The 17487-nt window shown below is 37.2% G+C and overlaps 1 protein-coding gene across 1 annotated transcript in view; it reads right to left on the reverse strand.

Annotated features, from left to right (window-relative positions):
• Window positions 1-17487, reverse strand: part of PRKN (parkin RBR E3 ubiquitin protein ligase) — a 774760-nt gene that overhangs the window by 519215 nt on the left and 238058 nt on the right. The window contains exon 3 of the mRNA XM_055810872.1: window positions 1081-1321. Within this exon, the coding sequence (XP_055666847.1) occupies window positions 1081-1321 (241 nt within the window). The remainder of the gene's footprint in view (window positions 1-1080; window positions 1322-17487) is intronic.

Genomic DNA, 17487 nt, shown 5'->3' on the forward strand with positions numbered 1-17487 from the left:
TGGCAGTGAGAGGTTGATCAAGTCAGTTGTGGAATACTTCTGTGACCCTCCCACGAATTGTATATTTTCTGCATGAGTTACTTAAGAAATTATCTAGAAGTTACTTGAACAATTTTAGTAGCCATTTTGTTAAGCATGATGATTTCTGTGGTCAGGTTAGTCACTGAGGTATCTCTGACATATTCACAAACCATCTTCTTTACTCTGAACTTACGTGTTTGGTATTCTCTTCTGTCTTGTGTATAAAGGGTACTTGTGTACTGCTTCTTCTAAGAAGACATCTCTGATGGCCATTATGATAATGGTATTGGACAAATGGTGCCTCTTCACTGGGGACAAGCAGAGTTGTCAGTAAGGGTAAGCTAGGCTGTATGTGAGGAGGGGGTTACTGTGAGAAGAATAATGTAACAGCAAAAAGATTCTTATATTTCCTTCTGGCTTGAGCTGCTCTCTCATGAACAATTCTAAATACTACTGCACAACCCATTTGCAGTAACTTGTTTCTCAGACTATTTTTCATGATGAAGACAAGATATTCTCAGTAATAATTTGGTGGATGAAGAACTACTGAAATACATAGCATGAATCACCATCATATTTTGTGCTAGCTATGTTTTTTATAAATAATGTCTATTGTATAGAAATATTTTTTTAAAAAATGTATGGGCATGAAAACATTATAACAGATTGGGAATGAGACACATTTGCAATGCATAAGCTGCCCAGCATTCTAGTTAAGGAAACTTCTGTAATGGAAATTTTACGGACTATTTTTTGCCTACTTGTAGACCTCTCAGGTTTTTGCCAGCTTGTAATAATTTGTAAAAATATTAGCATAATACAAGTTAGAGAGAAGAACAACACAAGAAATCACTCTGTTTATCCACAAAGCAAAATTATTTTGCTACAAGACACATCAGATGCATATCTCTTCTTAATATTGTTGTATTTTTTGTTTAATCACTAGAAGTAACCGTATGTTGTTAGTTTTTTTCCTGCGGTATAGAACTGATCACACTAAGAAAGAATTAGACAAACATTCAGGTCTGTGTATTGAAATGTACCAACTCAGTGATTTACCTGATTTTCCAGAGGGAAGAGAAATCCTGGGTTTTGTAGTATCCAGAATAACAGCCAGTCCTGCAGAGAATGATGGTAGGATGCTGGTACTGAGATCTACGCGAGTTAGACTTTCAGGTTCTCTTTCCCAGGTTTTTAGGACACCTCCAGCACAGTTATCTTCTGTCTCATCTTTGCTCTGACTGTTCTTCTGTGGACTCTGAACAATATGAACAATACTCTGCTGGGCCAGGTCACAGTTCTGCAACACAAAACCAAAATCCCAATGAAGAAATAATTGTGACATAAGGGACAAAATCCTTCTTTTATCCAATTTGTTATTTGTTAAATGATCTCCAAGCCATTTTGTGTAGAATTTCAGTGTGTGGTAATGGAGTTTAAAGCAAAGTGACAAGAGTAAATTGCTGGAATTAGGATTACTTGCATTGGCAAAAGGGTCACAACACTTACAAATTCTAAACATTTAACAAGGAAATGGTGGCCCAGAGCCAACAGCTCTAAATAGGTCTGGTTTATTGGCACAAAGGAAAAACTCCAGAGGGAGCACTACTAAATCAAGTGCTAAGAATATTCAATACCTAATATGCATTTACACATATAATGCTGATACACACTCTTCATGGAGCAATTTAAGGTCAAATTTGACAATCACAGAGAGTTCATGAGCAAGCTACTCCCACATATAACAAATAGAAGATTGATACTTATTTCTTGTCCCTAATTTATTTTTCAATCTAAATCTGGCTTTAGATGTAGACTCAGTATAGTTTCCCATTCTTTCCAAAGATGACTTTGAACTGTTGACTTCAAAATTAGAGAAAGCCTGTGGAAGATCTCACAACTGCCACAGGCTTTGCTGGTAGAAGAAAAAGGTTGCTACCCATTTTAGCCCGAGGTGTCACACATCTATACTTCCTCTTCCTTATTTTTCATCAGAGGTGATTCTTAGACAGTCTTTCCAGATCTTGTGTCTTAGAAAAAAGCAAATTGAATAAGGATCTTATGAAAGGTTTACCCATGACAAATCAGAACAGAATTCACATTTCGTTCAGCATTTTCTTAATACAGAAGAGGAAAGCAAATCATTAACTCAGAAATAGAAATTACAGAGATTTTAGATGACCTTCCAGTAATGAAGGACTTCCAAGGAAGACTTATATTGTTATTTCCACAGCACACCCTGCAACAAAAAATGATTCTTTTTTGGGTGATACCTCCTGGACATCCACACCTAGTTCTCCTGTGCCATGAATGAACCATGTACAAACATCAACATACACACAAAGAAGTTTGAATTTCCCTCAAGAAAACAATTATCTAACTCTTTGCAGTATCATTAGGTTGGCCATGTCTGCCCTGAAATGCTAAGACAGACTGCTGATAACATTTGGGAGGAACAGATAGTTCAGAAGTATTTGTCTCAGTATCTACACAATATTAAAAAAAATTAGTTTGTATTTTCAATTATTTCATGCACTTTTAATTTCAAAAGATTTTCTGATGATATTTTAGTGTTGTTTATACCCTTGTCATTATCCCACCCTCTTCTACAACTTTTTCTCCTCTAGTCTCATTTCCATGTAGTGGTTTTCCTTCATTCACTTACATTATTCTTAGTACTTCCCCCTCAATACTTTAGTTCTTATGTAGTGCAGTTCTAAAAGACAAAAATCTGTTAGTTTGTTGAGGTTTTTTACATTGAATTTTTAATGACACACTGTCTCCTTAGTGAAGCAGTAACCAGCCAGCAGAGATTTACCAGAGCAAGGACACTGCAGTCTTACTATTCAAAGCAGTTACTAGATTTCAGATTTTAAAAATTATTTTAACATTAAAGGTCTCCTTTTTTTGTAAAACTTGTTGTCCATAACATTTTAACAAGATTCATTAAATAGCTTAATAATTTTATTCTTTAACAAAAATCCAAAACACATCTGTCACTCTAAAACTCCTCTAACTAAGAATACTGCATAACATTAAAGAACGTAATAACCTAAGAGAGATTAATAATGAAATCAATAACCTAGGCAAATGAGGAGCTCAAAAGTGATTTGCTCAGTTACAGTTAGAATTGCGAAGGGAAACAGGTTTATATGTAAAAACTCACAACCTTGGAAATCCCTAATCAACTGTCAATCAGTCAAACCATGTTTTAATGAGCATCCCTTCTGGCAGTTTTGCTTGCTTAAGTAGCCCCTTTCCTACCTTGTATTTTTTCTCACCATCTACTATTCTTCTTAGTTTCTTTCTTTATAAAGTTTGCATCAGTTCTCTGATTCAGTTCACAACTCAATTCTGTGCTAAAGTCACACTTGAGGGTATCGTGCGGGAGAAAAAGAGGGATTGCAAGGGATGCTTAAATCAAACAAAATATCCCCACAAAACCACAACCTTTTTCAGCCACTCTTGCTTGATCTTGAATGCTGTCCACATTTAGATTCATGGTTTAAATCAAATGATCTTTTAAAAGTATAGGTTCCTTTCAAGTTCTTTTTTTCATGCTGGAGGATTATGTGTTTGACTTAGAAACAAAGGAAGGGATGACACAACAGACTGTCATCTTACCTGCTGTTCTCCTCAATAAAGTCAAGAACCACATACTTCAAAATAAGATGTAAAAATTGCACTTTGGTCCATTACAAATCCATACAACCCTAGCAATAGCATATTCCTGTATTTCGTTTAATGAAAGTTCTCATTTTTAAAAGGGCAGGTGAACATGTATCTTAGCTTTCTTGAATCTCTTCATCAAAAACAAGAACAAAGTTTGGAACATTGAACATCAGTACTTATGATGATAGTATAGGTCATAGACACAGGAAAGCTTAATTAGCAGATTCCAGGATAAATTTTCAAAGGTAGCAGCTAGGAAAAACAAACAACATCATTTGTTTTGTACACCAAGTATATTTGATCTGGAAGTGACTGAGCAGCAATAAACATGGAGTCCCAAATCGTCAGTTTTGTAACGTTGTTTCTGACTACATTAGATTTGAATTTAGTTTGTGTTTAAAGGAGGAAATTCTCAATCTTTTGAGAATCTCACAAAAAAAGAGTGAGAAGACAGCAGAAAGCAAAGAAGAAAAGAAAAAAAAAACCGAAGAGGTTTGTGATCGTATCTTATTTGTGAAGAGACCTGGATGAGAGTATCACCAAGCAGTTTCCCAGAATTAGGGTGATTAATGTTTTATAGCAGACTACATTTCATAGATGGCTAGGACTGCAGCTTTTTTCTCTGAGAAATGAGGTAGAATTCAAACTATTTTTGTAAATGTTTAGGTTTTGCCTGAGGTTACTAATGTAACACAAATCTAAGATACAATTGTTTATGTCAATGTCACTTTCATTTTCCTCATGCATTTGTTTTACTCCTCAGGAAAAATTTCTTTTGAGAATATCTATTATTAATGATTCTAGAGATATTGTCTTATCTGTTGATCCAAATTAATGCCTGTGATCCATATTCCAAAGGGAAATACTCCAAGTGTATATATTGTAGATTATGAAGTATCTCCTTGCACTAGGGCAAAGGGAGCTGGGAAGATCCAGAAGTGATGAAAGTAAGTATTAAGGACTGGTTCTTTAGAGAGATTGGGTTTTGGCCAACTTGGAAAAATGAATTCATAGCAGATTATTTTTTTTTTCATTCAAACCTATTGTTTTCGTATTTTTTCCTGAATTCTCAAGTTGAATTTCAAAAGGCTGAATCAGCACATCCTGAGTGATTAATGCAACACCCTTTGGTGCTGTCAGCTGTGCGTTAACTAGAAGATCACTTCAGGAAACTGAGTTAAATTATGAAGAGGGAAAGCATGACTGTGTTCCAGTAACTCTGAAACCCTCTATTCTGACAGATTTCTGCTTGCTATCTTCTTGACAACATATTTGGATAGTAACATCAATACTGAAAGTGTTCTCCATCTAGCAAATACATATCCCACTAGAGAAGTCATATTATATTTTCTGAAGTGCAATACACTTTATTTTTGAAATGTTTTATTGAAAGAAACACTAGAGTAGAGAATAGTTTCAATTCAGAACTTTGGATATGAATGTAAAAAAGCTAATTTGTGGTGTTTTGTCTTGAAAAGGAATTTGAAATATTTTCATTTTGTCTTAAACACCAGTTTGGTTTTTTTAGGTGTTAGGTTTTTTTATTGCCTACAAAACTCAAAAAGCAATTCTTCATACTCCACCACCTAAGATCCAGTTCAAACTTTTCGTATTATCTGGAAAGGCACATCTTTACCCATGAATCCCTGGGGGCTATAGAGTGAAAACAATAACAGTTTGCCTAATTGCTGCCTATTTAGATTAAGCAGATAATAGACTGCCTGATGCCACTCAGTAAGAGAATCACACAAGGTAAATGCTCAATAAAAGGTATTTTAAACTTCTAGGAATGATCAACAAGAATCAAAATGTTGTCATTCCAGTTAGTTTTTTTCTTACCTGTGCTGCATTTCAATATCAGATGGGAAAACACAGGGAACATTTTTGTTCATTAATCTGCAGAATGACTGAAACAATAAAAAAGCTCCCCAGAGTACCTACAGCACAATACATCTCTTGAAACCAATAGGACCCATGTAAAAGTGCAAAGGACACACCAACTTTATTGGAAAAATATTTTTCCATGGATAAAATGTGTAAAAAGACATTAAAGGTGACCTTCTACCTTCTAAACAGGAAAAAAAAAAAAAAAAAAAAAGGCATATGAAGTTCCCAGATGAGAGAAAAATAAGCCCAACAAACATCACTTTACTATTGCTGTAACCCTTTCACAACCCAAGGACAGATACCAAGTCTTAAAAGAAGCAGACATAGAAAGGAAATCAATTGGAAAAATACCACTATGTTCATTCCCTGATCACAGACCAATGACTCAAAAAAGCAAGAAGTAGAAAGCAACAACAATTTCCTTTACTGCATAGGGAGCAAAAGCTGAAATATTAATGAACTTGAAAGCAAAGACTACCTACAATAAAAAATACAGATAGAGTATTAACATTCTGTTGAGCCATGACGGTCTAAGAAATGGGAAGCGAGATTTGCAAGGCTTAACATTTGTTATTTAACCAGCTGATACAGAAAGAAAAACCAAATAAGCTTTTGGGCTTGGAGAGTCTTCTGCAGGTCATGGCAAGGGGAAATCTGAAGGGAAAATTAACCACTGTTAAAATAATGAAACAAATCACCACGCTGGTCTGATATTGCCACCCATTCGTGAGAAATCTGTCTGCTGAGTGGCAGTGAACTAAATATTGCTCTGCATGGGGCAAGGGAAAAAGCCAGTGCACCACTGGGCCCAAGTTAGACCACTTAGCAGTTAAATTCCAGCAATCAGAAACTACTTGCTATTTTATGATGCTGGGGAATATATCTATATTTTACTTCAGTTTGCCTTTTCAGCATTTCCAGAGTTATACATTACTGTATTTGTTTAGTATTCAGAATATTATGGATGCTAAGCAACGCCTAGAAATAGAAGGAAAAATAGATCTACTATTGAAAGCAACACATATTCAAATAAATGTGATGAAAAAGCAGAAAACCCTTCACTTAGAGCAGGGGTCCTCAAACTTTTTAACCAGGGGGCCGACACGTGGATGAAGTGGCAGGAGGTCATCTGTGGCTGCTTGGTTTCTGCCCCCCCCCATCCCCGGCGGGGGGGTGGGGGGGGGTGGGTGGGGGGCAGGGGTTCTGTAAATACCCGCGGGCCGTAGTTTGAGGACCCCTGACTTAGAGTATTTGCAGAAAACCCTTCACTTAGAGTATTTGTACACTAATTTTTAAAATCTCTAGCTAATCAGTTCTTGCAGTAGTTTAAATATTGACCGTGCCAAAGAAGTAGAATAAAATGAAAGTTAAAAAATATGCTATAAAAAAGGATCCATTGCTTTCTAAATCCAAAACCTTGCATAATTTTAAGGACCACTAGGGAAGTTCCTAAGACAGACTATTGCAGCAAATCAAGGAAGGAGTGCACAGGATTTTTCAGTGCAGTAGGTAACAGCTGAAAGTAACCAGATGCAAATGAGTGACATAGAATCATTACAAGTTTAACACAACCAGTGGCAAACACTGGTGGATGGGAGGCAGGCCTTTGGCATATTAAGATGTTGGAATATCATAAAATTGCCTTGGTTTAAGAGGAAATGGTACAATACATCTTCAAAACTCCTTTTAAAATAAGGATATGACATTCTTAATGTGATATGATAACTGAAACTTCTCTAATGATAGTTAATGTAGATGGATACATTAAACATGCAAATGTATTGTTTCCCAGATAAGCCACACTAATTATGGCTTCCTTGTGTTATGGGTTTTTTGTTGGTTTGTTGGGGTTTTTCACCTTCTCCTTTCCACCCCCCTTAAATTTGTATCTGTGTTTTGTATTTTATCCCATTAGCAAGTCCAGGGATAACTGAAGAGTGCCAAGTTTTGAACTATCTATTTAGGTTAAGACTAACTTTGGAAGAGTCTGAGAATTTTGTACTTGTGGACACTTAAGGAAGAGATGAATCTTGTATGAAAGTGCAGCATTTAGATGGAAGCCACTGAAGAGATATTTGACCTGTCAGTTTTCTCACCACCTGCAGCTATGTGAGGTGGCAAGGTCTTACGCTACCTCAGTGGGCATCATAAAGAACGTAGCTTTGAATTTAAGCTAATCAGAAAACTTCACAGTGAAAGGTCCTTTACAAAACAGGTACACTTGACTGGGTCATCTCACTCACAAAAGTGAGACTTCAGCTCTCGCTTTACTTTTCAGTTGCAAGTCCACTGTTGTGGAACTTTGCACCCCAAACACCAATATAAGAAACTGGTGGCAGGATTTTCATGATACTATTGACTGCAATAATCACAGAAAACAAACAGCCCAAAGCACACCTATTCCTCCAAGACATTCTCCATTTGTTGCCCTCCTGGGGAACACGAATGAAAGGCAAGTTACTAAAATTCAGTGACTCCACTGCAACTCTGAGTGGCAGGGTATCTCTGCCAATGACTCCTGGGCTGCGGATCTAAGATGGGAAAAAGTGCACAGAATGTTAAATAGGCTTCATACAAGACCTGGAAACATGATGACTGGTCATTGCTACTGATTTATTTGTCATGTTACACAAATTAAATACTCCAGAAACTGCAAAGATGCCCAGACTTTCTCCTTTTGAAAAGATATAATCACAGTCCATGATAACTATATAAAGGACAAAAATTTGGAATTACAATGTATCTGCTGAATTTTCCTGAAGGTTAGAAACTTCAGAGCCTTACGGGTAAGAAGTGAACAAAGAATGTATTTTTTCCAAGTCTTTTCAATATGGAAAATTAAGAAGTCATTATTAGGCCAAAATTATTTTTGGATTAATTCCCTCAAGTTTCTGGATAGTAACGTAAAATATTAAAAAGGTATTAATTGCAGCTACAGTTTCAATAATACACTAAAAAATGCATCTGATTGCTTCTATTAAATTAGTGACTGTGTGGTGTGTTATGGCAAGCTAACAACAGAAGAGAATAAGCAAAGGATTTCTAGGTGGATTTCATCGAGTGGTTAATTCAGGTTAGCTACCACGTGCCTCCTAACTATGCATCATATATCAGCTCAGAATGCATGATAGTGCAGTTAGATCTCAAATTAATTAAAAAAAAATGTATGTGAACCATTTACGTGTGACTTGCTATATGTGAATTACATGCATAGACCTCTTCCTCATCAAAAGCTACCTCTAAGGCGATCATTATCTTTCAGTATTTCTCAAATATAAGGGTTTTTTTCCCAATAGTTTCTGGTGGGGCTGAAAAACTTGCTGCAGTTCCAATTCTCACATCCTTTAGAGTTTGCAGATCCTGGTTAGGCTGTCCAAACATACATCCCAGAGAGCAGGAGTTCATGTGTGGAAGGTAACAGACTGATTCCCAGTCACATCCTGCTCTAGAAGATGCCTCCTGAACGATGAGATTTTTGCATTCACATGTTGCTAATGAAAACTTTTTCTCCATCACAGAAGCCTAAAGTTTGGGCTGATTCATGTGATGGGAAAAATCACTTCTGGGCCCTGAAACAAATCAAGTGAAGACAAAAAAAGGAAAAAAAGATGATGGCTAAATCGGTGTTTGAAATGTGTGCTTTAGGATTGCAACCAAAACCTAAGCCAATGTCTCTGAAAGACATTACCATTATAAAAAGGCAAAACCTTCTTCAGAGAAATCTAAAACCTGGGGATTTCTTTAAATTGGTGTTCCTAGAATGTTCAATATATCTTATTTATAAAATAGAGCTTCTGACTTTATTCTTTACTACTCTCTCTCTTCCACATGCTTATGTTGGTTTTTTTTTTTTAAGTACTGCCAGTCTTCGCAGGTAACTTACTAAAACCTCACCTTCATTGAGGCATAAGGTAATAAACTGTTTCTTGTCAAGAATTTTTCCAATCCCACACTGAACACAATACATTCTGGACTCTTTTTAGGGACTGATAAAGTAACTCACACTGATGAATTGTAATGCCTGCAAATTTTTGTTAATTTGACACACTGAAGACTGAAATTTTCATCCTCAAATAAAACAGCATTAAAATCAAAGAAATCTTTTCATATAAAAAAGATCTAATCTGGTGTTACAGTACTGTAAGTACGGTATAGGGTTTGTCTGTTACTGTTTGATAATGGTAGAGCAAAAGGCAAGATAATTATGTTTACATAGACACGTGAAGTTTAGTGGAATCCAGGAAAGGTTCCTCTGTAACAAATCAGGACCACTTGATAACGTCTTGTAGAGAAACACCCATGTTCTGTGAGGTTGTTGCAGTCCTGATTGTGTTTTCCGATTGATAAATCAGGATTCAAGCAAGCAGTAAGCATAGGATTAATATTGGTATATATTGCTCTATATTTTCTCTCCCTGTGAGACCAAACTTTCTGAAGACCTCTGTACTCTGTCCCATATACAAGTGCCAGGTGTGATACAGGAACTCCATCTGCACCTTGTAAGGAAAGATAACCCTAAGAGTTCTGAGACATTAACTTAAACCCATAAATCTTACTCTTGCTTTGAATTTCCATGTGGAACATGATATATCCACTATGACAACTGCTTGCTACTTAGCTTCTATCAGGTACTTTTTAATGTAACGCCATACAAAAGGGATTAATCCATACACATTCAAATTAAGATTCCAGTATTTCTTAGCAAAAAGAACAATGGAAGTTGGACAGGAGGAAATAAGTAGATACAGTATGACTACAGCTCCTGGAGCTAATGGTCCTGCCCATGTAGCAGGAAGCCTTAACTAGAAAAATAAAATCCTCTGATTTTTAGCATAACACAGTAGGTCATACATTAGAAAGGTTCTGCTCTGAATGATGCTCTTTAAAAGAGAAAAACAAGAATTGGAAGTTTATACTGACTAGTTCATTAATGTGTTCATAATTTGGTGGAAAGGCAAATGCATTCAAACAATAGTACTTAAACTTTCTGACACTACATCTAAAGTAAGTCAGAATTCCCTCTATTCCTTCACTTACAAATCACTTTATGATTCATTTCCATCTTTTCCACATTATAAGACACAAAACTTCAACGTTAATTTCTAGCTTAGTGGAGGGAACACAGACATCACTTTCAGTTAGGAATTCTGCCGGGTTATTATTATTGGAAACAATCAAAGACCTTAGCAATGTTATATACATATTTCCAAATGGCATTACTAATACCATGACATCATTAATATGATAACTTTCCTTAAATGTAGGCCTTGCAGCACAAATTCCTGAAAGATAAATTAATCCTTAAACTAAATAAAAATGTTTTACTGGCAACATATGAGACAGTTTGCAACATTAATATACCTGCTTAGATTATTGTTATTCCCTTTAAAACTCTGCATAACGATCTGCAAAAGACATAGAAGGCAGCCAAACTTTTTGATATTATGTTTACAAAGCTATTAGTATCTCCACAGTGACATTATGAACATATCATGCTGTTATAAAATGGAAGAGAAATAGTCAAATGAACACTAAATTCACATGAAACTTTCTTCTCAGTAAATGAACATTTTTCCTTCTTGTAATTTCATGTGCTATGCACTAAGAACAACCTATAAAATTGCAATTTATTATGTCTGTATAGAAAGTAACAGATCAATGAAAAGTTTATAATACTAAATTAAAAATGAATACAGTTCAGTTTTTTGACTGCTTGCTTGCCTCCTAAATGCAGTTGAGTGCACCTCATTATTATTCCATCTTCTGCTCTGAACTACCTGACAGAACTTACACTCTCTAAACTTATCTCCAGCTGTAGACAGAAAATAAGAAAGCTTGTTATTTACCAAGCATGGATCATATTTTCCATTGCTCCAATTTCTTCTAAAGCCACACCAAAAAATACAAAGTAACAAGTGCATAGTGTAAAATGCTTCAATGAATTATATTTTGGACAGATTTTTTCTGGGTTAAATGGTGACAAAAGGGATTAAGCTCAGAAAAGGTTTCATAAGCCAGCACTGTTAGCAGTCTGCAGCGTGCAGCATGGCCTCAGGACTGTGGACTATATGTTGTTTGATTAACAGTAGAGTTAATTCTTAATTCCTATTCTCATTAAATTCTTCTTTAACTTTTCTCAGTCAGGTAGAAGCTGCCAATCTGGTCACAGTTCTCCACTTAACAGGTACATTAAGCATTACTGAGCATGTGAGGAACAGGCATAGAAGTGGCCTCACACTGACACCTAATAGGTGCCAGGACATAAATGAGACACAAATTGTATTTGAAGAAGTGGGGAGTCACTTACTACGCAGACCTCTGAAAATATCCTACAGACTTCAGTGGTCCCTCATGCTGATGCAGGGGGAGACTATGGTGGCAGCTGTAGGGTTGCAGAAAGGAATTTGGGAAATTCCCTTCACCAAAGAGTTCTGAAAGAATTCCTACGTATAGTTCATATTCCACTGTGGAAAGTGAATTTTCATATAAATTTATTGCCTAGTGCATCAAAAGCATAATAGCTATAAATATTTATTTTAGTTGCTTCAACTAGTCATTCACAGATGTCTTTCCCATGCTTTATGGCCAGCACCTCTATACATCTCAACCAAAGAGCACTTTGGTCTTCTACTTATCCCAGTGCACGCATCTATATATCAGATTGAGCAGCTGCTATGACAGCAGCCATAAATGAAGCCTACTGGGCATCCTGTGCGGGCTTACTTGGTAACTTGTTAACCCACTAGTATAAAAATGGGTAAGAAAAATCTTTTCCAGAGCTTCCCCTAATTATACCTGGAGGCTTGCTTTTAACCTAACAGTTACTATGCTCTGTGAAAATGGTCTTAGATTTGATTTTTGGGATAGGCCTACCAAAACTATCCCAGCAGGATAAACAAACCATTTGGGCACTGGGAAAATCCATACAGTGCAATATCGTGCAACACAGCTACGTATCTAACTGGATTTTACTTTGGGTAGAAGAGGCTGGGAAGGATTTGCTAAAGGTATAGTTAGGTATGTTACAAAATAGGTAGACAGCTTATAGCCTCTTCACAATCCCTAGATGCAAGATATATGCCATATCAGAAAACAAATATATATTAAATTAATCCCTGCATCCAGTACATGTGGACATAATTTGTCACCTCTTTCCTTCCCATCCCATATGCAATCATATCTTGTTTTAGAAGGCAGAACACACATGGAGAAACAAGGTGAATGCTAAGAAGATATAATATAAAGAATTAAAATTTGTTATTAGAATTAATAGATCCTTTGTTTTTTTACTTTTACGTAATCTCTGCAAATTTTCAAAAAATGTCTAGGATAAATGGTGACCATGACATAAATGTGAATCCAGACTCATTCTGCTAAATAACTAACCTGTATATTAAAAGCACCACTATAAAAGAGAGGTGAGAAAGCCTCATTGAGTCACAGATGACAGGTGGTTTTGAACATCAGAACAAGAGAATAATGACCCATAAAAAAGATAAAGGAAACCTGCTTTAAGAGTGTGCTTTTATCCTTAACTGCAAAAAAATCTTCAATTACCCCCTGAGGCCACTCAATTTTAAGATCAATATCTTCAGTGATATAGCATCAAGCTATGACAGAGAAGTTCAGTATTCAGATTTAGTTAGGAAAGCATAGATTATTCAGAAAAACAAGGTTCCTGAAAGTTAATTTGAAGGTTTTTGTATCATGCCTGTCTTTCTTCTGCATACATTCAGTTTGTAACATACGACATGATTTTTAAAGGTGTGTCACAGATATGTTCTAACTCTTACTGTGACATCTAAAAAATCTGGAATATTCAGATCTTTTCATGTGGAAGAGAAATTATGTAATTTGGATTCAGGTCAAGATTCAGATTCTGAAAACACATACAGGAAGAATGGGAATCTATGAGCATTCATGGAGAAGGGACATGTGCTGTGAAATTCATTGGCAAGGCTTCAAAAAATTTTAAGTTTTCCTGAGACCAAGGTTTCGACAGGTCTGTCAGGCTGTCTGCATTACCAAGTAGCCAAGCAAGCAACCTAACTTACACAGACCAAAAGAAGCAGCTCTCCAGAGCAATACGGTTGGTATTGAGGACCTGACATGCACACTGAAGTTTTGGGGCTAAGGTCTTTGGGGTTGGTGGAGTTTTTTGTTTAGATTACCTCTAGTCTCGTCTTAATGACTGCACACTCTTTGCAACTAGGGTGTAGTAGGTAAAGTCCTGAAATTCATCCCTCTGTTTAGTTTTCTTCAAAAGCCATCTACTTAATTTGCCCTGAGGATGCTCCATGACGCAAACCAAAACAACATAAAGGGGATGATTAGGAGATCCATTTCAAAAGAAAACTTCTATTTCAAACCAAGACACTAGTGCAGACGCACCTTGATTGTCTAATTCTGAGCTCCCACCAAAGGCATCATGTTGTGGTTTCAGCTGGGACACAGTTCGTTTTCTCCTTAGTGGCTGGTGCAGCGCTGTGTTTTGGATTTGGTGTGAGGATACTGTTGGTGGCACACTGATGGGTTTGGCTGTTGCTGGGTCATGTTTATACTCAGTCAAGGACTTTCCAGGTTCTGGGGCCCTGCCAGCGAGAGGGCTGGAGGGGCACGGGGAATTGGGAGGGGACACGGCCAGGACAGCTGACCCCAGCTGGCCAAAGGGATACTCCATGCCATATGACACCATGCTGAGTACATAAGCTGGGGAAGAAGAAGGAAGGGGGGGACATTCAGCATTATGGTGTTTGTCTTCCCAAGTAACGGTTACGGGTGACGGAGCCCGGCTTTCCTGGGGATGGCTGAACCCCTGCCTGCCCATGGGAAGCGGTGAATGAATTCCTTGTTTTGCTTTGCTTGCGTGCGTGGCTTTTGCTTTACCAGTTTTTTCTCTCAACCCATGAGTTTTCTCACATTTACTTTTCTGATCCTTGCCCCCATCCCGCTGTAGGGGGAGTGGGTGAGCAGCTGTGTGGGGCTTGGTTGCTGGCCTGGGTTAACCACGATACATCAGCAGACATATTTCAGATTATCTGAAGAGCACATAATACTGTTATTTAAAGGTAATACTTTTATTAAAATTGATGCCTACAACAACTGGCTAGTCACAGACTTTTATGCAGTGATTTGCTGGAAGATACATTTATCTAGGTTTATAGAGACTGAAGGAAACAGATAAAGGTACCATAGAAAGACGAAGTAAAGATTAGTAAATGTATGCTGCCTTTTAAACAAAACCACTTTTGTTTAAAGTATCCGTTGGCCATTTTTCTTAGAAGGTGAAGATTCATGAGGATTTAGAGCAATATTCAACTACTTCTTTTTACTGGTGTATCTAGTAAAACCACCATAGTGATTTCTTCAGAGGATCAGACCTGGTTCACTCAGCTAGCTTCACTAAAAATCAGTTTTTAAAAAAACCTATTATTTAAAAAACAATTGCCTTGTTAACAGTTGTGCCAAGAAAGCATACAAACTCCTCTGAACTTTCTGTAGCAATGGAAATTAAGCTTCGTAAGCCTGGACTTGGAAATCATCTCTCTAAGAGTTGAACAAACAGTACTGTACAGACACATTTTAAAGCTGGCAAACAAGTAATTCAACCATACAATAAAAGGAAGAAAAGAAAAAAAAAAGAAGAAAAGACAATACCATTGATTGTCACACTTCAGTAAGAAAAAGCAGAGACTACCAGCACAGCTTCTAGTTCTTTGTGACAGGGACTGTCACATCAGACCACAGCAAGTGCCGTCCCTGTCTCTTAGTGCTTTTTAGCAGAGTGGATGGATACTCCAATGGGTAAGACACAACCCTTACACTCACAGTGCCTCTTTCTGTTAATTACTGTTTCATGGTGTGAGAATACTTTGACTTCAGCCAGTGACCAGCTTTAACAATGCTGGAATTTTCATCTTACTGAGAAGCAAGAGCTGATACTGCTTTTATCCCTGTAAGGGTCAAGACTGTAATCTGTGGTACATATGCTATAAATTCAGCTTCCTAAAGCTCTTTGAACTTGTCCAGCCTCAACTTTGGTTCCTCTCAAAAAATGACCGAAAACATTCATGCCAATGACAAGCACAGTCACCTTTCTTTTTTTTTTTCCTCTCTTTTGTTTTTATCCTCTTTGCCTTGAGTGAGAAAAGCTCTGAAGTGATTTCAATGACAGTATGTGCACGTTTAGAAGCACACAGTTAAAAGCGATGCAGAGTTTATATTCACATCCTTTTATCAGTGTCCACCCAAATGATGCTAGAGTTGGCTGGCTGCAATTAACAGGATGTAAAACTGAAACCCTTGCAAGTATAGCACAAATTATCCTCCTTTCTTCAAACAAGTGACCACTGGATCTGAAAACAGAAAAGATGTAGGGGAAACAGGGATGGGCTGGTTTGAGCAGATAAGGAGGGCCACAGATCTGGGAACTTTCCTATGTTTTTATCAAGGGAATTGTGTATTTTTTTTTTAATTCAGGTAGAGGACTGAAATTCAGTTTAATTGTATTCTAGCCCCAGTCATACTCCAGAGCATCCATGCCTTTCACACCTTCAGGTAAATCTGCACCAGCAAGAATTCCTCTACTTTGACCTTTTTTGGAAACTGTTTGTCAAGACAGCCAGTTCAATATGGCTTTCTAGATATGGCAGGATGTGGCCTTCACATGAAACAAGCAGGAATGAGGGATTCCTCCATTGGGCTTAAGCTGCATCTCTTCAGCTTCTAGCACTACTTTATCTGCTTCTGGAAAGGCTGCACCCAAGTTGCATATTCACCTTCCAACAAGCTGCACACTCACACTCATGAATACAAGCTGCCTTAGGGCACTTGTACATTTTGAAAGGGGTTGGAAGGCATCTGTGTGGACATAGCCAATAGATCTAAAAGGACCTAGAAGGCTCAAGGTACAGGTTATCTGGGAAACAGCTGTCATTATAGATGCTGACTTTATCTGGCACCCTTGGAAAAACACAAAGATTTAGACAACTAGGAGATGATGGTTTTCAGCCTAGAATCCTTGAGACTGAAATTCATTTGCTACTCTGGTAAGAAAGGTTCAAAGTTGTAAAGTATGATGCAAAGACAAAAGCTTTCCTCAATCTTTTGGACTTGTAAAAAACTTATGTTTTTTAAAAATAAAACAATAGAAATGGTTTTTTTTTTTTTTATTGCTATTAGTTTATATTTTCTGCTACTTGCATGATTTAACCTAGGACTCATTTGCTAACATTGAAATTGTGATACATCGGCTAATGGCAGTATTCATATGTCTTGCAGGAAACACAAGGGCTTAGATGCTTGCATGGAGATGCTAAATCGGGGGAAGTATCTGCACCTAGGCAGTTATTTTATGCCCCTATCATAAGTGTCCCCACTGATTAGCTGGCCAGGGATGGACTGGGTAGATGTGAATTTGGCATTAGATCCTGTTTTGTGGTGGTTTAAGATGTTTATGAAACCAGGCAGTTGGGTTTCTGTGGAAGATGTTACAAAGACGGTGGGCAGTGAGAAACATGTGACTGGAATCTGAACATGGGCCTGAGAAGGAGCATTGAAACACCTCCCTGTAGAAATGTGCAAACCAGAATAAACCTAGTACCTACAGCCAAACAGCTGCTGTTGCTACCTATGGCTACTGCTGTGTGATATAACTGACTTGTAGAAATATAGGAGACAAAATGTTCTGATTTTGTAGCATCTATCACACTAAAATGTATCAGGCCAAATCACTAAATTGTATTCTTGTTGCCAATCTCAGCACAGAGACCCTCATTTAATTGACATCTCTGCCTTGAATTATCCAGGAAAGTTAAGCTAACAAGCATTAGTTCATCAGATTTCGCAAGGGACATGAACACAGCTTAATGGTGATTTCTGAACTCAGACATTCAACTGTCTGTTATC

This window comes from Falco peregrinus, chromosome 7 (assembly GCF_023634155.1).
Source record: "Falco peregrinus isolate bFalPer1 chromosome 7, bFalPer1.pri, whole genome shotgun sequence".
Classification (NCBI taxonomy): Eukaryota; Metazoa; Chordata; class Aves; order Falconiformes; family Falconidae; genus Falco; species Falco peregrinus.